This window comes from Cryptomeria japonica, chromosome 1, assembly GCF_030272615.1.
Source record: "Cryptomeria japonica chromosome 1, Sugi_1.0, whole genome shotgun sequence".
In the NCBI taxonomy this organism is placed as follows: Eukaryota; Viridiplantae; Streptophyta; class Pinopsida; order Cupressales; family Cupressaceae; genus Cryptomeria; species Cryptomeria japonica.
In genome coordinates, this window is record NC_081405.1 from 625,963,939 (window position 1) to 625,988,246 (window position 24,308).

The 24,308-nt window shown below is 36.3% G+C and overlaps 1 protein-coding gene across 1 annotated transcript; it reads right to left on the reverse strand.

Moving 5' to 3' along the window:
* Positions 1–19,558: 19,558 nt before the first annotated feature.
* On the reverse strand, positions 19,559–23,811 carry LOC131070258 (putative AP2/ERF and B3 domain-containing protein Os01g0140700). The gene is made up of 3 exons (XM_058005766.1): positions 23,393–23,811; positions 21,097–22,075; positions 19,559–20,134 (listed from the first exon to the last, which is right to left on the reverse strand). The coding sequence occupies exons 1-3, from the start codon at positions 23,453–23,455 to the stop codon at positions 19,857–19,859; spliced, it is 1,320 nt and encodes a 439-aa protein (XP_057861749.1). The 5' UTR covers positions 23,456–23,811; the 3' UTR covers positions 19,559–19,856.
* Positions 23,812–24,308: the final 497 nt, after the last annotated feature.

Sequence of the window (24,308 nt, forward strand, 5' to 3'; positions counted from 1 at the left end):
GGAAGTGGAAGGACCCCTTTGATCTTGTGATGGAAGTAGATTTTTTAACATCAGATGATCATTATTGGTTGTTGTTGGGTCATGTCCTTCAATTTCAATTTCTCCTCGGTCAATAAGATCCTGAATAAGATCTTTTAATCGGTGACAATTACTTGTCTTGTGTCCTCTCCCTTGGTGGAAATCACAGTGTTCAGTATCTCTCCACCATGCAGGTTTGACCTAAGGTTCATAGTTTGATGTTTTAGGGAGAGTGACCAAATTTTGAGAAATGAGTTGTCGCAATACTGTTTCAATGGGTTCCCCTAAGGGAGTGTATGTGCGTTTTTGTTTTTGTTGACGAGGTCTTGGTTCATCGTGAGATGTGATGCGACCTTGATTGGAAGGAACATTTGTGTTATTCTGAGGTGGAGGATTTTGTCCTGCAAACTGAACCACAGGTTGTGCATTTTGGATAGTCCTGACATCCACAACCCCATCGTTGACAATATTCTTGTTTTTGTTCCAGAAGCTTGGTTTATCACTATTGAAGCCTGGGCAAGGACCATCTTTTGGTTCATTAAAGATTTTGATGAGTCCTTTCTTGATGAGTGCCCGTTCACATTTTAAACCCTTGGTGATCATATCATTAAAAGAGTTAGTGTCTTCAACATCCAGGTGAAATTCCATTTCTTCGTTTAAGTTGGAAATGAATATTTCCACTAGTTCTCGTTCAGGTAACTGAAGAGAACGTCTGCTAGACATTTGGCGCCATCGTTGAAGGAATACTAAGAATAGTTCACCTGGTTTTTGTTTGGTGTTGCACAAATCAGCCATGGTGATGTCACGTTCAATGTTATGAGAGTAATGAGCGAGAAATTTTTGGATAAGTTCCTCAAATGTTCTAATGCCACCTGGTAGTCGGGAAAACCATGATGTGGTTGTTCCTCCCAAGCTTTGGGGAAAAAGGCGCATTAGGTATGTGTCTTCATATGCTACTTCAAGACAAGCGGAATGAAATTCTTTGACATGATCGCGGGGATCCCCCTTTCCTCTATATTTTTCGAATTTGGGTGTTTCAAATCCTCGTGGAAAGGGTGGCATATAAAGATTCCTATCAAAAGGATAGGGACAGATGTCATTGAGTGAGAATTGGTTAGTCTTGACACCACTATGAAGCTGTTGGGTGAGATTCTCAACTTGTTGCCGCAACATCTCCATTTCATTTGGAGGAGGAGGTGGTGGGTTACCTTGAGGAATGTTATATCTGATGGGATCTCTTCCTCTTTCCTCTTCATGGCGACTTTGTCTTTCTGATGCTTGTCTTAATTGGGCAAGATCAAAGTCAAAGGGGAGTTTTGCTCCTTCTTGAGCGAGTCTTAAGAAGTGAGCATCCACATTACTCCTGAGTATTTGGTCAAACAGTTTGTTAAAGAGAGGATTATGCTAGGCCCTTTCTATTGTTGCAGGAGTGGGAGTACTTGGGTTTTCGTCATCTACATTTCCTCCAAGTGCTTCTTGAAATTCATTGAGATTTTCCTCTTCTTCTTCTTCCCTTTCTATTTCTCGTTGCCTCGACTGTGATCGGGTTTGAGCCATTTTTGCTTTATGAGTCTTTGTTGAAGTTGTGTGAAAATGATGATGAGTTTTTGATGAAATGAAAGGTTGATGGTCGGTGAATTGTGTTGTATGTGGATCTCTAGCACTTTTAAGGTAGATGTAACCGAAATTCCTTCTTTGAATTGCTTGTTTGATAAGTTTTGATGTGATAAGGTGTAGAACAATCTGAGATGTGTTACAGATTGAACTACCTAGTAATGAGAGGATTCACTCATGAACTAGTTTTAACCTGCGTAGATGTGTCTCTTAGGATGAGCTTATCCTAGATGTAGAAACAATCTAAAAGTGATGTGATGTGTTTGATTCAAGCAATATCTAAAAGAGAACTTTGGACAAGAATCTCTTAATGTTTTGAGAGTTGGAACAGATTGATGATGAAGTGATGATGTATGAATAAGATGATGGATGAAATGTTCTTAACTTCAATAAAAACTTTGTGTTACAAATGGGACAAACTCTATCTCTTCTCTTTCGGGTGTTGGTGGTATTTCTCGAGCTGTGTTGTATGTGATACAGATGTTTGGGAAAAAGTTGGGATTAATCTTTCGTCCTTGGTTTTTGTGATAACTCAGAGCTCTATATTGCAAAAAAAGCTCTACGGTTCAAAGTCTCTAAATCAAATTCGTTTGTTTTGCCTTGAAGGTAGAGACGCATGTGATGCAGAAAGACTCTATGTGAGACAAAGATTTGTCTATTTATATAGAAGAACTTCCTTCTTTTGATCAAAGTCTTTGAGCTTAATGGTCTTCTTTTCAAGTTGATATTCTGATGACGCTTCTTCTTTCGCAAGATGTGAAGAATGGTCATAAAATTTTGACTCTTTGTTGTTTGCACTTTGTTTTTGATGTGTTTGGTTGTTTTGAGAAATGTTTGGCTGGATGAATACTTTGTTTTTGGGATTGATTTTCTGATTTTTTTTTTTTGACAAGAAAACAAAGCAAGCACACAAACACAAGAATGTTGCCCTCAAAGGCACAAATGAGTATGGGTCTAGATCAACCCAACCCTTGGACTTGTATATGACCCTTCCTTTAGATGTATTTTAAGGTGTATTTCCAAAGCCTGAAGTCGGCTCAATTTGCACTTGGTCTTTAAAACGAACACACTTCAAACATTTTTTATCCCTAAGGTCAAATGGCCAGTTGTGATAAATTTAGCCCACATCTTGATATTTCTTCGACTTTGGTACTACATACCTTATGAATCCCGCCGTGACAGGTAAGGATGTGATATACTAAGTCTTGCACGAGTATAACAAATAGATGATCCCTATGATGGGAGAGTCACCACTTTTATCAAGCCACAAGTGACTTTTCAAAAAGCTATGTTTCTACTCAAGGAAATATGTATGGTGAGTATCTTGGGAGCAAAACCATCTATGCTCTTGCACTAAATTATATCGCAAATATCCTCAATCAATAGAACGGGTGGGCTACTACTTAAAGGTGTTTAGTCATGTTCGATGTTTTTGGACATAAGTTCATTCTACAGTGACTCACTTAAGAGCCTTGTAACTGGTGGTGGGGCCCATTTGTCCTTTTGGCCAGTTACACTATAGGAACAGCTATACCCAAGGCTACAGCTTTCGCTCTCACCTGATTTCTATAGCGGCTCGAAGGATTTACCGCTCGAGGTCGTTCCCAAGAGTATCTATCCCTTGGTAGGCCTCTCTTAAAAAGATAAAATTTGAGTGTTACTAACACTTTTCTCTTGCACCTAGGACCACAAAAGCCAAGGGAGAGGATAGTGTGTGTTAGAAGTAGGACCACTCGACCAACTCTTTGCACAAGTGTGCCAAGCACGAAAAACACTTGTTCTTTTTAATCTGTCATTGCAATGTGATCTAACTATTTTGGAGATGTTGCTCCAACAGTCATGGTGTTCTTTTTAACTTCAAAGGCAAAATATTTTGTAAACTAGGAACTTTGAAATCCTAGTCAACTGAATTGAAAACACGTCTTGCTTGAAGTAAAATTGTTTTTGAGCTTAAAAGAAAAATGACTTGTTCTTTTTAGATTGCCCAAAACAAAGTGTTGATTGTAAATTTCTTTTAAGTTGATGCAAGAAAATAAATTTTGTTTTGTTGATTTTAAGCACCAAAATGAAGTTTGTTTCCTAACTTGCAAGAAATAAAGTTGTTTTGTATAAGTTTGTGGTTCTTTTTATCTTGGAACAATGAAATTCTTTTTAAGAGCCCCAAACAAATGTATGATTCTTTTTTAAAAGAACAAATTTGAAATGTGAAGTTAATTTTAAACCAAAATAAAAAGTGAATTCATTTTTAAAACCAACTTCAAAAACAAGTTAGTAAAAAATATAAATCTACTTTTTAATCTAATTTAAATCTGCACAAAAGAGAAAAATAGTTAGTAAAATCCACCTATTTGGTGGGCTTCTACAAGCCTAAATTTTTTTTTTTGGTTACAACGTGATTTGTACAACGTTTTGTTACAATAGCGCTAGTTTGCATTTAAACAGAGGCGCTATTTAACACAAACGCGCTAAAAGAAAGGGAAAGACAGAGAAGGCAAAAGCACTGAAACAGGGTGAATAGCGCCAAAACAATGTCAAATGCGCCAAAATAGTGTCAAAAGCGCAACCTATGTGACATTTTCAACATTCAAACATGTTATTGGTTAAAAAAGTTGATGTCGGGTTCACCAAATGATGCTATGCAAAAAGGATTAGAAAATCTGTTTGATGGCAACACACACAAGAGCACAAGAAACAAACGTTAGTGTTAGCAACAAAAGATTATCCTAAACAGGCATATCAAGAGAGATATTAAGTATGAAATAGAAAGCATATAAACATAGAATAAAATAGCTAATCAAGATGCTCATAGTTGCTCCTCCCTTGTTCCTCTCCTCTCCAAGTCCCAAATGAGTGTAGCTCTCAGCTTTTAGCACTAGCCATGGATGCCATATGGAGATTCAAGATGGTTGAATATGATAAGCAAATACTATGCAAGTGTAGATAGTGATGCTATGAGAAAGCTCTATGCTAATGCCAGTATAACAACAATACTCTAATTCTTCCTTTTTTTGCTTGAGGAGAAGGGTTCTATTTATAGAAGAAATGGGGAAATGAAGGGTTAAGATTGAGTAATCTTAACAAGGGTTAGGATTGAAAGATATTCAATCCATGTGAGACTTTCAACCCAATCCCATGTTGACAAGTGTCACCATGAGGAGGCTTGAGAGGAGAGATAAGGAGCATTAAATGCTTGAGGGGACATGATGGTTACCCTAGTCAAAGAAATAAATGCTTTGAAGAGACACATGGGTTACATGAGGGTTAAGTTAGGGGTCAAAGTCCTTAACCATGGGTGCAAGTGGAATTAACCATTAATGGTCATGTAAGAGCCATAAGTGGTTTGGAAGACTTTAGAGGTTAATTTGTTGAACACACAAAGCATTAATTGTTTTTCAAAGACTTTGGAGTCTTTGAGAAGTGACTCCAATTTGCTTAGGAATGTGACAATATTTAGGGGATGGATTAGGTTAATTAGAAAAGGTTTAGAAGAATCTAGAAGGGGTTTAGGCATGCAAGTGGATTTTGTAGGAAAATGCAAGTGGGAGAAATTTTGGTATTTTCAATTAAAATAAAATCATTTATTTCAATTAAATGGTGTAATTTGCATTTGGATAAATATTCAAATAAATATTAATTTATTTAAATGAGAAAAAGGAAGATAAAGCATTAAAATGCTTGAAGACTTTGAGGGAAACCATTAAAGGCTTGAAGACTTTAAGGAAAACCATTAAAGTCTTAAGAAGACTTTAAGGGAAGCCATTAAGTTTGAAGACTTTAAAGCCATCAAGTTTGAAGGATTTAAGGGAAACCATTAAAGGCTTAAGAAGACTATAGAAGGAAGCCATCAAGTTTGAAGACTTTAAAGCCATCAAGTTTGAAGCCTTTAAGGGAAACCATTAAAGGTTTCAAGTGGGTGAGGATAAATAGGATTTTAAATAAATAATTTATTTAAAATAGTTGTGCAACTTGCTTTTGTAGGAAAATACAAGTGGGTGGAGGATAAAGGTGATTTAAATAAATTATTTATTTAAAATAATTGTGCAACTTGCATTTGTAGGAAAATGCAAGTGGGTAGAGGATAAAGGTGATTTAAATAAATGTTAATTTATTTAAATGTGAGAGGTGGGATTTTGGGGGATTTAAATAAATATTAATTTATTTAAATGTGAGAGAATATTTAATTAAATAAATATGATCTATTTATTTAATTAATGGTCTGAATTTGGTTAAGTGAATTAAATCAAATAAATTGAATAATTTATTTAATTAATAGGAGAAGAGGGTTAAGATGAATTAATTAAATATTAATTTAATTAATTATTAATTGATGGTTAAATAATCAAATAAATACTAAGTATTCATTTAATTAAGTGGACAGATTTATGTGACTACACATGGATTTGCATCGGTTTGGTGGATCTCATAGAGATATCTTGTGATCCAAATTAATGTGTGGTGGCTGCTACTCAGGGGAAGTGGTCAGTGGTTTAGATAATTTAGATTTGTCAACTTTAATGTTTAGATTGGTGTTTTGTGATGTTCTTTTTGCATTGATGTCAAACGGGGAGAGAGAGCTATGTGAAAAACCTTGTTGAGTTTCCTTGTTGAGTTGTGTGCATGATCTTAGGGGGATCTGATTATGGGGAGCTAATTATTTTCTTTCTTTGCATTGATTATTTTTCACATCATATGTTGCCATCAATGCTAAAGGAGGAGATTGTTGGATATTGCTAAGAAGTTTGCTTGAACATTGTTTTGTGATTGATGTCAACATATTCCTCTATGTGTTTCAGTGTTGCAGTCAGATTAAGTAAGTTGATTTGGCCAGTGTGTTTCAGTTGAGTTGTTGCGGATTAAACGGTTTTGAGATAAGTATCTCGAGTCGATTCAGTAGAAATTTTAGTGGTTCACATGATGATTTGATTGAGCTGTATGGTCCGCTATTGTGATTAGTTTATCAGTTGCTCATGTTATTCAATATTATATATTTTTATCCGCATTGCTCCAGGATTATAATATCTTTGTTTGTGGATTTGGCAGAGTGTTTGAGACATTCTGGTGTGTTCTAAATTTAGATGGTTCATGATTTTGATGTTCATAAGCATATCTTTCAGTTTGACAGTTAGTGGAGTTAGTATTCTTGAGGTTCGGTATATTGATGATGAAGATTCTAGTAAGTGGTGATGTTGCAGATGTTGTTGTGGTAATTCATGATGCTTGTAGATGTTTCTAGATCATGTTCTATCTATGTTGGTGGTCCACATTGATCATTGTATGTGTTGATGGTGTTTATCTTGGTCTGATGGTGTTCTCTGTGTTATGCAACATTTATGTTGATTGTGGCATGTTGCGAAAGTTCGAGGCATAATTCTTGGAGGTGTTTCATGTGTGGGGTGGTGATTTGGGTCCATAGTATGTCTTAGCCAACATTGTTTTGGTCGACATGTTTGATTGTAGTGTGTGTGGTCATATTTTGTAATTTGTATTATGGGTTGAGCCAACCTTGAAATATAGGTTGATAAATTGTATAAAATGATGTAATTGTGTGTTGTGGATATATATGTGTAATCTGCGAGAGTGTGAAAAGTGTGAATAAGGCTTTGATCTTTTGGTAGCAGAAGAGAAGTGTGAAAGAAGTGTTATAGAGAAGTATATGAGCTTAATTGGAACTGTAACAAGGCATTAGGAGATTCTATTCTATCAGTTCATGATCTTTTGGATGTAATCCGAATCTTTTTGTAAGACAATGAGTCTTCCCCAAGGTTTTAGCCCTTGTTATTGTGTTTTGAGCAGTGAGATCTAGGCATTGTGCCTAAATGCATGTGCATTCCCCATTGTAATATTTCATATACTTCTAGCAGGGTATCATCTTATTGTGGGTAGGTTCCCACCATGATTTTTTCCTTAACCGGGTTTTCCATGACAAAAATCTTGGTGTTATGTTTGTTTTTTATGTAATTTTGATTTGTGCTTTAACTATTAATTATCAAATCTGAATTTAAGTTTAAGTTATATAAAGTTTTTGTGCAAACTGATTCACACCCCCCCCCCCCCCCTCTTAGTTTGCTACATTTGGAGTCTCTATGTCTTGGAAGTCTATCATAACAGTATTTTTCCTCTTGGATCATTTTTTACTTCTAATACAATAAACAGTTCTTAGTATATTTGAGCCTACAAAATCATGATTATATTCTACTCTTATAGTACTATGAACAATGGCTATTGTGAGTACAATATTTCTCTTTTGTGGCTCATTGTGATGTCCTCATGAGAGGTTACTACTCTATAACCAAGCTTAGGGTTGTAGGTGTTGATTGATTAGTTCCTATTATTGGCAATTGATACTCATTTGATTGGTTTCATATGTTCTCATTGATGGCAACATGTTCCAGCTTTCATTCCTTGGTTTGGTTGTTCACCAATAGACACTTCACCGACACCGGCATGTATCTTCACCAGTTAGAAGGATTCTTTGGGTACCGGCATTGGAGGCCGACATCATTGGGAGATCCGAAAATGGGCAATTGATTTTGATATTCATGTATTTATGTAATTGAGACGACATGTATATTCATTTTGTAATTATCTATGTAAGCCGACATGAGTCATGAAGGATTGTAAGGGTATATAGGTAGGTTGATTAGATCATTTTGGTGTGTGTGAAATATAAGAGTATGTGATGATTTTTGTTATGCGAAGATCATGTATTTGAGGACATTCATGTAAGAGGTTATTCCGGTAAGGGTTTAGGGTTTCAGAACCGGAATAATCAGAGCCTGAACCAGAATTGTATTCAAGCATAGGAGATGTTATCATTGCAGCTCACTCATTCTTCTGGATTGTTGTCTAGATTTGTATGTAGTCAGTGAGACTCCTTTTGTGATGAGCAGTGTGCTCTAGGTTGTAAGCCTTCCTACAAGTGCAGGCCCCCATATTATGTAATATCTTTTCATATGGTCAGTGGATTGATATTGTGGGTCACAAATCCCACCGTGGTTCTTCCTCTTTGAGTTTTTTTATGTATAAACACTTTGTGTTATGGTATTCATTTGTGTGATTTGTTCATTGATTGCTTTACTTCTTTAAATTTTATATGTACCGGTATACCGGTTGGTGAATGCATGTTATAATAAGGTTAAAATTGAACATTATGGTAGGACACTGATTCACCCCCCGCCCCCCGCCTCCCCTACATTGTTCTTGGATTCTAACAATTGGTATTAGAGCCTTGTTCCTCAGAGGAAGTCTAACAGCTTGAGGGAGATCCTGAATCTGGAATCCATGGATATGAGTTTGGAGAAGCAACTTGAGGTAGCACTTGAAGATTATGATGCTGAAAGATTGAAGAACTTCAAGTAACAAGATGAATTGAATTTTGTCAAGGAATTCATTCTTATCCTATAGGAGAGGTTGTCATCTGTTCAAGCTAGGAGGAAGGAACTTTTGCAAAATCAGGATAATGAAGAGAAAGATTCCCTTAATGAAAGATGTCAGAAGCTGAGCCAAGAGAATATGATCATGAGGAATGAAATGCAAGCCTTAACTATGCAGATGTTGAAGGAGATTGAAGACTAGAAGATGAATGAAGAAAACCTTGGGAGATCTCTGAAAGATAGATCTGAAGAATGCATCTGGTTGGTTCATGAAAATGATATGTTGAGAACTGATTTAGTGCAAGCCCAAAGCAATGAACAAGAACTTGAAAGACATATAATAATTCTAAGAGATGATATGACTATTGCAAGCGAGTACAAGGACAAATTCAAGGTTAGTTCAGCACAACTTGATGAATGATTGAAAAGTCAAAGATAGAATGGAGATTCTAGTGGACTTGGATTTGAACAAGGTCAAAGCTTCGATACTGCAAATGAAGATCAGAACCAAAAGACACGGGTAAGGCAGCTTAATGCTTACAAATTTAATGATAGATGCTTTGTTTGTAATAGATTTGGTCACATGGCTAGGCAATGTAGAAATAGAGCAAATCAGAACTATAATTTTACTCTCGGTCAATGTTCTAAATGCAATAAGTATGGACATAAGACAAAAGATTGTAGAATGAATGTAAAATGTCATGCATGTGGAAAATTCGGACATTTGGCTAATTAGTGTAGGTCAAGCAATTATATTGATTATAGCAAAGAAATTCAAAAGAACAATGTTGCATGCTACGCATGCAACAAGATTGGACACATAACTAAGTTCTGTAGAAGTAAAAATCCACCGGTTAACAATGATGTATCAAATGATAAAGGGAAAGAGAAGGTCAATGAAATCTGACAAGATCATATCAAGAAATGGGTCAGGAAGCCAAATGATCAATCAACAAATGGGAATGCTTCAGTTACTCAATCAATAGGAAGCTCATCTGGTAACTGAGGCAAATACCTTTGGGGTAGGCAAAATTAATGATAATAATGCATAAGCCCCGGGAAGGAATTTTGGAAGATGTTCTAGATATTAGAAAGGTTTATTCGACATGGAGATGTTTGACCGAGATCTGGTATGTTTCACTAGAAGTCATTCATATCAATGATGGATTAGGATTTCTTGAAGGTTAAAAGGTTGAATCCACTTCATTTTTTATCACCTTGCATATAGAGCGATTAAGAGTAATACAGAGTGAGTCTAAGGTGATTCAGTGAGATCATATATCTTCTTCAGTGATTGGAAGAGTTCTTTAGGGTTTCATCGACAACCATTTCTCAGGTATTCATCATCATGGAAGCGAGATCATCCTCTGCACCTAATTTTATTGCAAATCATACTATTGTAAAGGTTAAGGATTGTCCTAGGCCAATTTTCAAGCAATTCCCACATATTGTCACCATGGATGATTCAGTTGGTGCATTTTCCCGTGTTTCGGAAGGAGTTGTTTATGTGGAAGACATCAAAGCATAAATTCACTGCCACATTGAAGATCCTGGTACTAGTGACATCAAGAGCATGTATATGAGAAAGTTGATGAGAGAATCCGGAAAGATCAAGCCTGAGTATAAGCACATTGAGGATCTAGGGTTTACTGGCATTTTGGATATCCCTGAATTTGAAGATGAGATCATCAGATATGTTTTGAGTAGAGTGCATGGAGAATTCGTTTGGTTGGACAAACCTTATAAATCACGTAGGAGGCCATCAAGTCCATCACCGGTTTGTCGCAGATTGGTCAGCGTCCGGAGAAAAATATTTCTAATGATCAGGTTAACAAACTCACCAACGCTACTTCAAACCGGCAATCGATGAGGGTCAACACCATTACTGATAGAGATCAGATTTGGCAGCATGATCATTGGATACAAGGTAACTCAATCAAACCTTTTGAATTTTATTTCTAGCTCCTGTATATATGTAGCACATAAAATTATGAGGGAAAAGGAGAAGATAGATCTATGTGGATGGATGTTAGATGATTTGTTAATCAACCTTGGGAAGATTAAAGGAGAGAATAAGGGGACATTCTGGTATGGAAATCTTAATGTTTGTTTGATGCTATTTTTCATTAATTAAACTCCCTGTTTTGGGAAGAGACAATGGGCATTTGATATCCCAGTAGGAAGACAATTGAAATAATATATTGCTACTTTGGGTAGTCAATGAGATGATAAGATTGGGGTTACTTCAAGGCATTCTAGAAGACAATGAAATCTAGAGAGAGGGTTCCAAAATAAATTGTTGAGATATACTCAACCGAGATCTTCATTATGGTTAAAAAAGGTAAAACCTTAATGGAAGTAGTCAAACCCTGAAATATATGGATAGAAGAGATGGGTTATGAAGTTGATGTTGAGATTTTGGATGCTAAAAAAGAAGAAGAAAGAGGCTCAAACTAAATTTAACCGGAAGAAGAGGGAGAAACAACAGGGAAAGGCCAACAAATTTGTTGAACAAGTATCTCAGGACATCAAGACATTAATAGATGTTGTTCTGGAAAAAGGAAGGAAGAGGAAAGAGCCTGAAGTTTTTATTGAGCCTATTCCATCAGACTCTGGAACTGAGGATGACAAACCTTTAGCATTCAAGAGGGTATTGAGGAAGAAAGGTGAGGATTCTAAGGAGGAAGAAAGGAAGCAACCGGTAAGGAAGATCACAATCAAGGTACTGACAAAGAAAAGAGCTCCAAAGGAAAAACCTTTTGCTCCATCCAGTATTGGAAGAAGAAAGAAGATGGATGACACAAACCTTGCAATTGTATCTGGTAATGTAACTATTATTCCACCCAAGACCTGTGCAAAATTGGTAGATGAAATAACTAAGGATGGTATGTTGAAAAATGTACAATTCTATTATGAGCATTTAGATGGTGATGAGAAGAGAGAAATTGAAGAAGTGGTTTTGTTATATATGGATATATATAAGAAATCTTTGTTGGAAATTGAGAAGCAAATAGCAGCACAACTATATGACAACCTAGATGCTAGGAGATTATCAGCTATGGAGGAGGATAAGCACATAAAGATTCAAGAATTGTTAAATACTTGTGGATCTATTACTCCTAATGAGTTGGATATGACACTTGAAGTTGCAGACAGAAAAATATTTCGAAGCAAGCACAGGATAGTTAGTCTTATGTTAGGAAGGGTTAATGAGATAATCACGGAAACCCACAAGGCATGGGTTCAATTATTTGATGAAAACCCTGGTTTCTACACTTCACCGAAATCTAAAACAGATACTACTGATATCTCGGTTGAAGGGAAAGGAAAAGGTATAATGGGTACCTCATCTACAGTTTTGAAAGATACTAAGGCATTGGATGTAGAGCCCCTGATAGAATCTAATGTACAGGACACAGAGGTGATACCGATAAATATAGAGATATCAACAGATTCACAGAGTGTACAGGTTACAAATGTTGAGGACAATAGTCCTCCAGATCAAAATGTACAGGTTGAGGACACAGTTCATAAGAAGGAACCGACAATAACTGATACTGCACCAAGTGGCGAAGTAGGGAACTGGTAGCGAGCACATCATTGTTGTCAATTGACACCTCACAAGTAGAGCATAAGAGCATAACTGAGATGAGTTCTACTGAGCTCATGATGATGGCTGCACAGAAGATGATGAAGGAAGGATCTATGGACAAAGGAATTATTGATCAGTCAATCCCAATTTTGCATAGACTTGTCCAAGAGTGCCATTTTGACAAAGGAGCAAGCTCATCCGACAAGCTCAAAATAATCATAGAACACATTTATAAGGACTTTCAATCTTTACATCAGATATCTAACCGACAAGCATTGGAAAGATTCACACAAGCTAAGAGAGCTACTTTTGATTAGATGATTGAATTCAAGAAGAAAGAGATTTTTGGCAAGCTGAAGTTAATTGATAATACTTTAAGGCATTGTACTAATATATACAGAGTATGTTGTAACATAGGTTTACTTATAGCAGAGATAGATAAAGGGATTAAGGATACTCAGGAGAAAATTGTAGGTATAGTTAGTTCTTTTGATGGCTCAAATTATTTGACTACATCTATTGATGGACAAATTTTGGTATTAGAAGGTCAAGTTTCAGCTCTTGAAAGGGAAAAAGACAAAATCATAAGGAGAGCTAAAGGTCTTAGAGGATTGGTGAGTCCTCGGTTGGACTCATTGAGTGTACATAAGATGGAATGCATTGATTTGGTTGGTAGGCCCACACCGGTAGAGATTATGGATAAAGAGTCCTATGCTCATATGTTTAATGGACTTGTATCTATTTTTGGCACATTCAAATTAGGTTGGGACACTTATCTAGAGCTTTTGGAGAAAGCCTATCTAGAATTTTTCAAGTATATTAAGCTCCGGTAAGATATTTTGAGACACATTCTTTGTACAGACTTTCATTCTTCGTCCCATTTTTTGATGTCAAAGGGGGAGGTATAGGTGAAAAATATATTCTTGACATCAGGAGATATAGAGTATTTTGTACAGATCATGATCATAGATGAATATTCAGCTCAAGGGGAGCAGTCTCAAGGTAAAACCGACATATGGAAACCATTATCATTTCTCACATGAGTGTTGCCATCGGTGCCAAAGGGGGAGATTGTTGGCAATTGACACTTATTTGATTGGTTTCATATGTTGTCATTGATAGCAACATGTTCTGGATTTCATTCCTTGGTTTGGTTGTTCACTGATAGACAATTCACCGCCACTGACACCAATAGGTATCTTCATCGGTTGGAAGGATTCTTTGGGTACCAACATCATTGGGAGATCCGACAATCAACAATTGATTTTGATATTCATGTATTTATGTAATTGAGCTGACATGTATATTCATTTTGTAATTATATATGTAAGACGACATGAGTCATGAAGGATTGTAAGGGTATATAGGCAAGTTTATTAGATCATTTTGGTGTGTGTGAAATATAGGAGTATGTGATGATGTTTGTAATGCAAAGATCATGTATTTGAGGACATTCATGTAAGAGGTTATTCGGGTAGGGGTTTAGGGTTTCAGAACCGAAATAGTCAGAGCTTGAATTGGAACTATATTCAGGCATATGAGATGCTATCATTGTAGTTCACTCATTCTTTTGGATTGTTGTCTTGATTTGTATGTAGTCAGTGAGACTCATTTTGTGATTAGCAGTGTGCTCTAGGCTATAAGCCTTCCTGCAAGTGTAGGCCCCCATATTATGTAATATCTTTTCATATGGCTAGTGGATTGATATTGTGGGTCACAAATCCTACCGTGGTTTTTCCTCTTTGAGGTTTTCCATGTATAATTCTCTGTGTTATGGTATTCATTTGTGTGATTGGATTATTGATTGCTTTACTTCTTTCAATTATATATGTACCGGTTTACTCGTTGGTTAATGCATGTTATAATAAGGTTAAAATTGAACATTCCAATAGAACACTGATTCACCCCCCCTCTTAGTTTTCTTGGATTCCAACACCTACTTTGTTGCAAACTCCTCCTTTTCACTATTTTGGCCATGACAGTGTTATCTTAGGACTATATTTATGCCCCAAATCTGGGTTGCTCCTTTCTTATAATTTGAATGACTATAAATTCTATGTGTGTCTTTGTCATTTACTAGTGTGTTTCTCTATATTTCATTCTAATCATGTGTGATCTTTGCAAGCCTTTGTTTTATATCTTCATGCTATCTTTGTCCTTTGATGGGCTTCTTCAAAATTTATGATCATTGATCTTTTAAGGACTACACTATAGCTTTTACTATTGCCAGAATGTATTCATTCATTGTTATTGCCTTCTTGAATGTGCTTGATAGTACCCTTTCATATTTGATCTTTGTGGCTGCTTTGTCATACTATGTCAAGGTTTGCATTTCTTTAATGCCTTTGCTTTTTCTATGGATTGCTATCTTTGCTAAAGCGACTGGGACCAACATTCTCTTATTTTTTAAAACTTGTTGCTATTTTATCATTCATTGTTATTGTGTTTCATGTAATCTTTGTACACTTCTTTTACTATCTTGAAAACATTATGAGTATCTTTGTCATCAATTTGACAATGACCATTAACTATTCTAGCTTTCTCCAATGTTTGTTGTTGGCCCTTATCTCTTTCATCTTAGTCACATCATGTCTGAAAGACAATGACTTGTTATAGCTGCTAATAGCCCTTCTTTGTAATAGTCATAGACATTGCCTTTTAAGATGACACATTTTCTTTGAGTGTTACTTCATATATCCCTACCATATCTCTTCATTGTGTGCCTTTGAACATGAGTGTTTTTGCTATTCTTGACTCCCTTTTCCCTTTGTATTAGGACAATAAATTATCCTTATGTGCTTATGACTTCATTTCTATAATTGTAGGATTGCATCCTTGATGGACTACCACTGTGGCTCTTGACCCTGCCATTCTTAGGCTCTTGGTTGACCTAGGATATTGCAACTCTCTCTTTGTCTCTCATGTATTGGACTGATACTTTAATGGGGACCTTCATTCATGTCTATGTTGCTCATGTGTTTCATAATGACATTAAAAGGCTCACATTGCATCTTGTTTTTGTTGTCTTGGAACTTTTGAAGCATCTTTCATGTCCTTTAAACAACAATCACTATGAAGTTTGGTCTCAGACCTATGGCTACTGACATTTCTCTTGTGTTTCTAGCTCTTTAATGAATGTCTCTGTCAAAAATTTCTCATGACATTGTCCATTTTAGGAGATGCTATTATGGGAGACTATCTTACTCAAGATTGTTGTCATGAAACTTGATTACTGGCCTGCAACCTTGACATCATTTCTCTACCCTTTGAGTGTATTCATCCTTTGCTTTCTCCATATTGAACTCAGACTATCGTAAATTCATTGTTTTATGTCTAGAAGTCTAATCTATGAAGGAAACAATCCTTATCACATCTAAGGCAATGACTATATTTTGCATCTAGGGTCCAATGATTGTCCTCTTTTATGGCTATTATGATCTTATGAATTGTGGTGTGTGACTATGTTCTATATGCTGCTCTTTAACCATTTAGATGGCTATATCTGCTATATGATTAGATTGTGATAATTATAATTCAAAACCCTTAAGACACCACTACTTCTTTTGCACACACTGTTACTGCTTCATGATTAATAATATCAAGATGAACACAATGAGATAAATACAAGAATGCATATAGTTATTATGCAAAGCAAGGGAAACTACCACCTATTTTGGCAAAATGAAGTTCTCTTGAGATGGGATTGGAGTTTCAAACCTGTCCTAATCTTCTTAGACCACATGCACAAAGAAAAATCACTTAATATTAAGGCCATTTCTTATTTACCCTTTCCTTTGAAACAACTCTTCTATTTTTTGAAAACTGAAAGACCAAGAATGAAGGCCCTCATAATTGAAGATGCATGGAGATGCATATCTTAAAACTATTCTATAATTGATCCTTGATGATGTAATAGAGATGTGTTAGGGTTTGCATACAACTCACCCCATAGAAAACTCCACCTCCACTGTGAAATAACAAGATAAAAGGAGAAATTTCAATGTGTAAACCAAAAGAAAGCCCTAGATCAACATAGAACTATGATTTAAAGCTTCTAACTCCCTCCCTAATCCATGATTCTTCTTTTAGACAACATGGAAACCTCTTTTTTTTTTCAAATTCCACCAAAACTAAGATGGATTGTATTTGACTTCCTTTTAACATGGGAATCCTTTTAGAAAAAAAATTGACTAAGAGGAAAGGGCTGAAGTTTAATATTCCAAATAAATGTTTCAAAGAAAAAAAAATTTAATTGATCTGATTTCTACTTTAAGAATCATCTCAAAGAAGACTTTTGCAATAAAATTTTAGGACCTAGGGTTCCTAAAGCCATTTTTGGCCTGATGGTAGAAAATGGGTAACACTCATACCAATGCTTCTCCTCACATTAGGGATAAAATTAGTGGTAAAATATTAATCTTTCATTACTTATTTTTTCACCATCTCATCATCCTTAATGCATGTAGGATCTTCATGTACAAAAATATATCATTGCATCTCTTTTGACCTCTTTGTAAATCAAGTTTACAAAATATTATGCACAAAATTCAATGGGACATATAATCCCTAGCTCTATCTTAGATTTACAAGGTTTGATGATTAAATACTTCACAAGGATCAAATTGATCACAACTTCATGAATTTCTTATAAATCATGGGTTCCAACTTAGTCACAATTTCTACTTATTAATCATATTTTCATTTCTCTAAATTTCACATACATTCATGCTTATAAGATTTATGGATTACAATTAAATGACAACCTCACTTTATTTATAAGGATTAATATACAATAAAGTTCACATTTTACACATCATCTATTTTTACATAAAAATAAAAATGTTAAAAGATTTTTCGTGTTCAATTGCAACTAATGGTGTTTTGTAGGTACAACTAATAACTTATGTATGTTATGAATTTAACTTCTCTTTTATTTTACTACACATTTCACTTTAAAATTTATGATTTATATAGTTTCGCATGCACAATAAAGTTCTAAGAAATGTATCGGTAGTATTCCATGCATATAGCTAATAATTTTACACTATATTAAATACTATTGTGCATTTATGTAATGACATATTTTCTATTTTGACTTATTTGTGCATGAACCTTGACCTTTATCTTGAACCTATTCCTAGTATTAATTTATCCTTTATCGTAATCGATGCTTGCCTAGTTTCATTTGGGCATACTAGATTAGATTACATACAATTATATGCATGTATGGTCTTGTTTCTTAGATTGGGACACTTTGCAATCTAATTTATCAAATTAAAATTTTAAAATTATCATTCTTTAGTACAACTTTGCTAATATCCAACCATTACCCTATGTCATGTGCAACAAATATCTAAGTTGTGCAACTATGATCTTGTGGTGATCTCTAACACTTGCGATCATAATCAAAAGACTCAATATTGATTTGGATAATTTTTCATGGCATTTCAAATGGTAAAAAAATCATCAAACAAAAATAACTATTTTCTTAATAGCAATGAATTGAATCAAATTAATATCAACAATTTTTTATCATCAATCTTAAAACTAAATACACTCAATCGACTCATTTAATTTCCATACATTTTTTTAGTAATCTATCTTCACTCTATTACCTATATTAATTATTTTCTGATTAGGTATTTAATTGGCCTAAATAATTTATTTAAAAAATATTTCTTTGGTATGAATAGCGCAATAGCATTTGTTGATTTGATAGCCAATATTGTTAATTATATAGCACTACTAGTTGCGACTTTAAAGTTGTTAGTGTTGATCATGATAGTCATAATTGAATGAGATGCATTTATTAGATCTAGAAAGAAATAAATCATGTGATGCCACATCAATGCACCAAAAAAACATGACTTAGTGCACAACTATTGGTCTAGCATTTTTTAAGGGGCCTTTTTGGGCACCTTAACAAAATGCATGGTAGGGGAGAGGACCCAGTTGTTGAGCACCCTAACTCCATGCTTCTCAAAATCCTATGTGGAAATTTCAAATCACTCCCATTTTTTATAGCAATTTTTTTGGCAAGTACACTACTTATAACTAAGGTTTCATGGCCACATCATCAAATATGATGCCACATCAACATGCTTTTTGCCAAGGTGTCCAAAACAACCCGAAAAAATATGAGACCAATGGTCATGCAAAAGGGAGACCCATAGTTGTGTAGTTGATTTGGCATCACCTGATTGGTTGCTTTTAACAACTATGGGTAGTCATCATTAGCACTAACAATTTTAAAGTCACAATTATTGGTGCATTACTGTCAAAAAATTGGACAATAAATCAACAAGTGCGGGTATTAAATCAATAGCTACTATCACAAGCATTGGTTCACACGCTCAAGTACTAGGTCCTCTTCCCTAATGTGGTATCATATTTGATGACATGGCCTCGAAACCTATGTTATAAGCAAGGGACTTGCCAAGTAAGATAGTGTAACAAATTAGAATGATTTAAAATTGACACGTATGGTTTTGAGAAGGGCAAAGTTAGGGCGCTCAACTACACTAACATGTGCACAAAATGCACCGTTGACATAATTTATTAATTAATTAAAACTTAAAAGTTAATTGAAACACAATTGTTTTTTAATATTCTAATTTTTAATTAATTAATAAATATGATCAATAGTGCATTTTGTGTGTTACATAAACAAATCGCTCAACTACTATATCTTCTCCCTTACATGAAATAAGATATGATACAATTTGATGAAAGAAGAAAGCCCATTTGAAACAATGATAATCCATCCTTTTGCTTTCCCAACTAAAAGTTAGCACAGCTCCTCCACAATTGATCAAGATTCATAAGTATGATTAATAAACTCCCATTTAGTCTAATCAAAAAATAGCAACCATCAAAATTATAGACTCTGGAAATCTAATTTCATTGAAAGATTCAGAGACCCCAACATTATATCTCATAACACATCAAGGACTTTGAGGGCTGAATTTGAAGGTGAGCATTTTTTTCGTACCAGCATAAGTTTAAATCATTTGTGTGGTTTAAAATCTGATAATCACTGTACATCCTTTCATGGCAATTTGCAAACAAGAGAGATTACATGAACAGTTAATACTGTACACAGATATAATGCATCGACAATGTTACGAATTCTGCAATGACATATTCCAGAATTCCGATGAGAATCATTTGTGTGACTTAAAATCTGTTTAATCATTGTAAGCCTTTCATGGCAATTTGCAAAGAAGAAAGCTTACAGCCTTTAATGGAAATTCAGACAGTCATGGGTTCGCCGCCTTTAACATCCTCGAGCTTTGTTCCCCCTCAGTACTTGACGGAAAAAGATTTAATGTGGAGGACGAAGATCCACTCAGATCGACTCCGAACAGCATAACAGTGGAAGAGGACGAAAGCTCCATGCACTCCGGTGGGGACAAATTCCCGTCATCTGACGCCAACGTCACTGGCGGGCCCGGTGGAAAGGGATTCCAGCTGCGTGCGACCGCCGTTTGCAGAACTGGCGGCGGTGGGCAGAACACGTGCAAGCACCGGTAGTAGCCTGGAAATGGCTCAACAAAATAAATTAATAAGTATAATTAAAAGTGCATTTTAGGTGTTGTGTAGATATTTTGGGTTGGGCGTGGGTTATCTAGCTATGTAAATTGTGCGCTTTCATCCTTTCCATTTTTAATGTCATGCATCTATGGTCATCGAAGTCTTAAGGGTTTGTGGTTAGAAATTGTATCTAGTATCGTCGTTGGTGAAAGAAAGGTAAATGAGGAATTTCATACAATTTTGAATTAATTTAAATAATTTTTTGTTATTTTAAAATTGTTCGTTAGTTTAAAATTGTATGGTATATGTGTTCTTTTTACTTTCACAAGCAATGGTACTCAGCACAATTTCTAATCATGAATCTTACAAATGTACGATGGGCATTAGATTTATGGTATGCCATGAGATGGAAGGGATGAAAGCACATGATTTAGAAATCATGTCGCTTCCATCCCTTCCATCTCATGTCATGCCATGCATCCAATGATCACCATATGTTTAGAGGGTTCATGGGTAGAAATTGTACCAAGTACTATCGCTAGTGAAAGTAAGACAAACACGAAATACCATATAATTTGAAACTAACTTAAATAGTCTTTTGTTAGTTTAAAATTGTAGAGTACTCCATATTTTCCTTACTTTCACACCACTGATGGTACTTGGTATAATTTTGTCCGCGAACCCTACATACATACGGTGGCAATTGGATGCATGGCATGACATGGCATGTGATGGAAGAGATGGAAGCGACATGATTTATATGATGATAGTCTATCAAGATTCAACTATGTAGTTCATTCTCATGAGAGATGGGTTCTTGTGAACCACTACTCATGAATCATGGGTCAATGAGTTTGACTTGAAAAACTACACAATTGAATCCTGATAGCAATATCATAATTTGAATTGCTATCAATGATTCCAATACCACATTTTGAGCTAAGTGTGAGAAAAGGAGGGCAGCACCTGAACACGACATTTGGATCTCCATCCCAAGGGTGGCACCGACATGTGGCATCGGAATCTCTGCTCGACGGCGGAAAGCGATGTAGAGGTGACCGGCACCGCCGGTGGCAATGCTGCGTTGGAATCTGACGACGTCCCCGGCCCGGAGGCAGTTCTCCTTAACGAAGCGGCTCCAGCCCTTGGTGAAAACGTAGCTCTGGCTGCTGTTCCAGTACGAGTATCGAAACCGCCACGTTTTACCCTTGGGGTCTTCGAAATTGAGCAGGACACCGGTCCCGGCGGTGCGCAGAGGAAAGCATTTCTCGGCGTGCTGCTTCGGAATCACCAGCCTGTTCAGCTTCCCCACGTCACTGGGCGTCACGGCCTTGTCGAACAGGTGCTCGCGAGGGAGTAACTCAACCCAAGCCTTGGATTTTGAGCCTCTGTCTTTGGGCTCCACTGTGTTGGTGCACTTGGAGGAACGGTGGAGCTCGTCTTGGTACGAGTGTTTTCTCAGCATTTCTACGACTTGGGCTTTGGAGTGGCGGAGGAGGAAGATGGCCTCCGGGTGGGTGTCATCGAAAGGGATGAAGTTCGTGACGGCGTCGCGGCCGCGGAATCTGAAGGCGGCAGCGTCGTATGCCCTGGCGGCTTCTTCTTCCTTATCGAAGGTTCCGAGCCATACCCTCTGGTGTTTTTCGTATATTTGGGCTCCCCAGCGCCCGTTTGGCTGAGGGACTACGCCTTTGTAATGGGAGGATGGGAGCCTCTTCCATATCGTCTCTGTGTTGTTCTCTGAGTCCGTACTGGATTGCACGCTTATTCCGCTGTCCATTCGTTCCAGTCCCAGGGAAATGATGGATGAGTGGTGAACATCTTTGCCGTTTGCAGTGAGTGTCGAGGTTGAACGCTCCTCCATGTTCTTCAGTATTTCTGTGGAGGAGGAACTGCCTAAGCTCAGCCCAACTTGCCCACATGAATTTGCATTCCCCTGCCATCCCTGATAACAAGCAGGACAGTCCAACGTCATTAATTGGGTTTTGAAGGATTACATACACCCCATGGTTAAAAAATACAATACAATGCCTATCTATATATTCCGTTACCATTGGAGGACAATACCTAAATCTATTATCCAATGCACAAACACGTCTGTCTCATCATATCACAGCTGTAGCTATAGTGGAAGCATGAGAATAGATAACAAAATGTATTATTTGGATATGAAATAATTGATTGTATATATGTTCTTAGTTATAGTTCATATGAAAATGTTGGGATTTGAATTTAAGATTATCTGATGATTTCAGTTTTTCATAATCTATTATGCTTTTTGTTACTGTTTTTGAATTCGATTATGTTTGTAGTTTTTTAATTCGATTATATTTGTAGTTTTTGCATCACTATCTATTAGCTCTTGGATTGCTCTATTAACTTTACTATTGGCATCTCTTTGGCCAGCCCCTGTGGAACTGTTTGGAGTCGACTTTAGGACTATCTATTTGCACTGGACTGCTCTATTTACTGAGCTATTGGCTCCTCTTTGGCTAGTTCATATGGAACTGTTAGGACTCGAATTTAAGACTATTTATTTGCTTCTGGAATGCTCTTTGACCAGCCCATGGCCAACCCATCATCACTAGGTTCAGGTGTGACCTTTTACCAATACCCTCCTTAAACCACACTACAGAGTCTTCGGGTTCTTAGCTTGACTTTGACATGATACCACATGTTGAGGTATAGCTCAAATGAATTAACTAGGACTCGAATCTAAGATCTTTAATTTGTTGCTGGAGTGTTCTACCAACTGATTTAATAACTACTCATAACAAATCTATCATTGCTCTAGATATAACTTATTTCCAAAGATATCATATATTGAACTACAACTACGATTCCTATCTAAGAACTTGTCAACTACATTATGACCATTTATGACCAGCTGTCTAAGACCTTCCCAACTGAACTATAACCCCTCATAACAAGCCTCTCATCAATCAGTCTGGATGTGATTAATTCCCAATAATATTTACATGAACATTTAATAAACTAACATAGATATCATAGATAGAAAATGATATAATATTTACATGAACATTTAGTTTATGTCATAGATAGAAAATGATAACTGATCTATATCATAAATTCAATAATTTTGAACATCTTTTATATTATCAATGTTCAATGCATTCTGAAAAGGTAATAATAACCCAACTTAGTTCCCTGACAACAAGAACAGAACCTGAAAAACGATCCACCCACAAGAACTGCTCAAACAAACACAATGAGTAGAAATGTGCACTAGCCATAAACAAACCTCGAGTAGTGGTGGTCCCACAGCCAAAGCCACACGACTCTCAGACATAATTTCCTCTTTCATTCCACAAGATTGCTCGACGTATGCTCAGAAGACAGCACTCCTACTGATGCTCTCACAAGATTATAAATGCACACTGACGTTGTACACAAGAAGAAACACTTGAACTCAGCTGAAACCCTGCTGCTTTGAACAAGGATTCAGTGTTTATACTGCTTGATATGAGGAAACAAGGAGTATAAAAAGAATTTGGAAATAAATATTCTTTCTACCAAATAAAGCTACAAATTTGACCGCGCCCACTTGTTGGATTACTACCTATTATAACTAGTTGTATCTATTCATAGCAATTGGCAAATTAGGTTAGCACACCTTCACACCACAATTCAGCCTACTCCCAGCGATGATATATATAAACAATGCATATGGATCATTAATATAATGTATAAATCCCCCCGTGCAGAACCGACTCCCTCAACTTGTGGGGTATGTGGGACACAATAATTGTTTGAAAACAATCCATCAGGTAACCAGACCACCGTCAGACCAGTCTTTCAATACCCACTTGGCCGGCCTACGCACACGTCATGTTTTACTTAGGTCTCAAGTCTAGTTCAGTGCACCTGTCCGATTGAAAACCACCCATTAAAGTATCTCTCACTAGAATTACTCAACTAAAGCTTATATTGGATCTGGATACTGCAGAACATGGTACTACTTTCTCCAGCCTGTACAGATATTTTTATCTCTGTTTTGTTATATTTATTTCTTCTTTCTGGCAGGACTCGGCCTTATCCGGATGTTGCTGATTATTTGATTGGGACCCCTCCTCTCTGTCTCAAGAAGTCTACAAATATCTACCTTTATTGAGAAGGTATGCTGGCATTTTTAGATGTAGAACTCTAACACTTCAAAA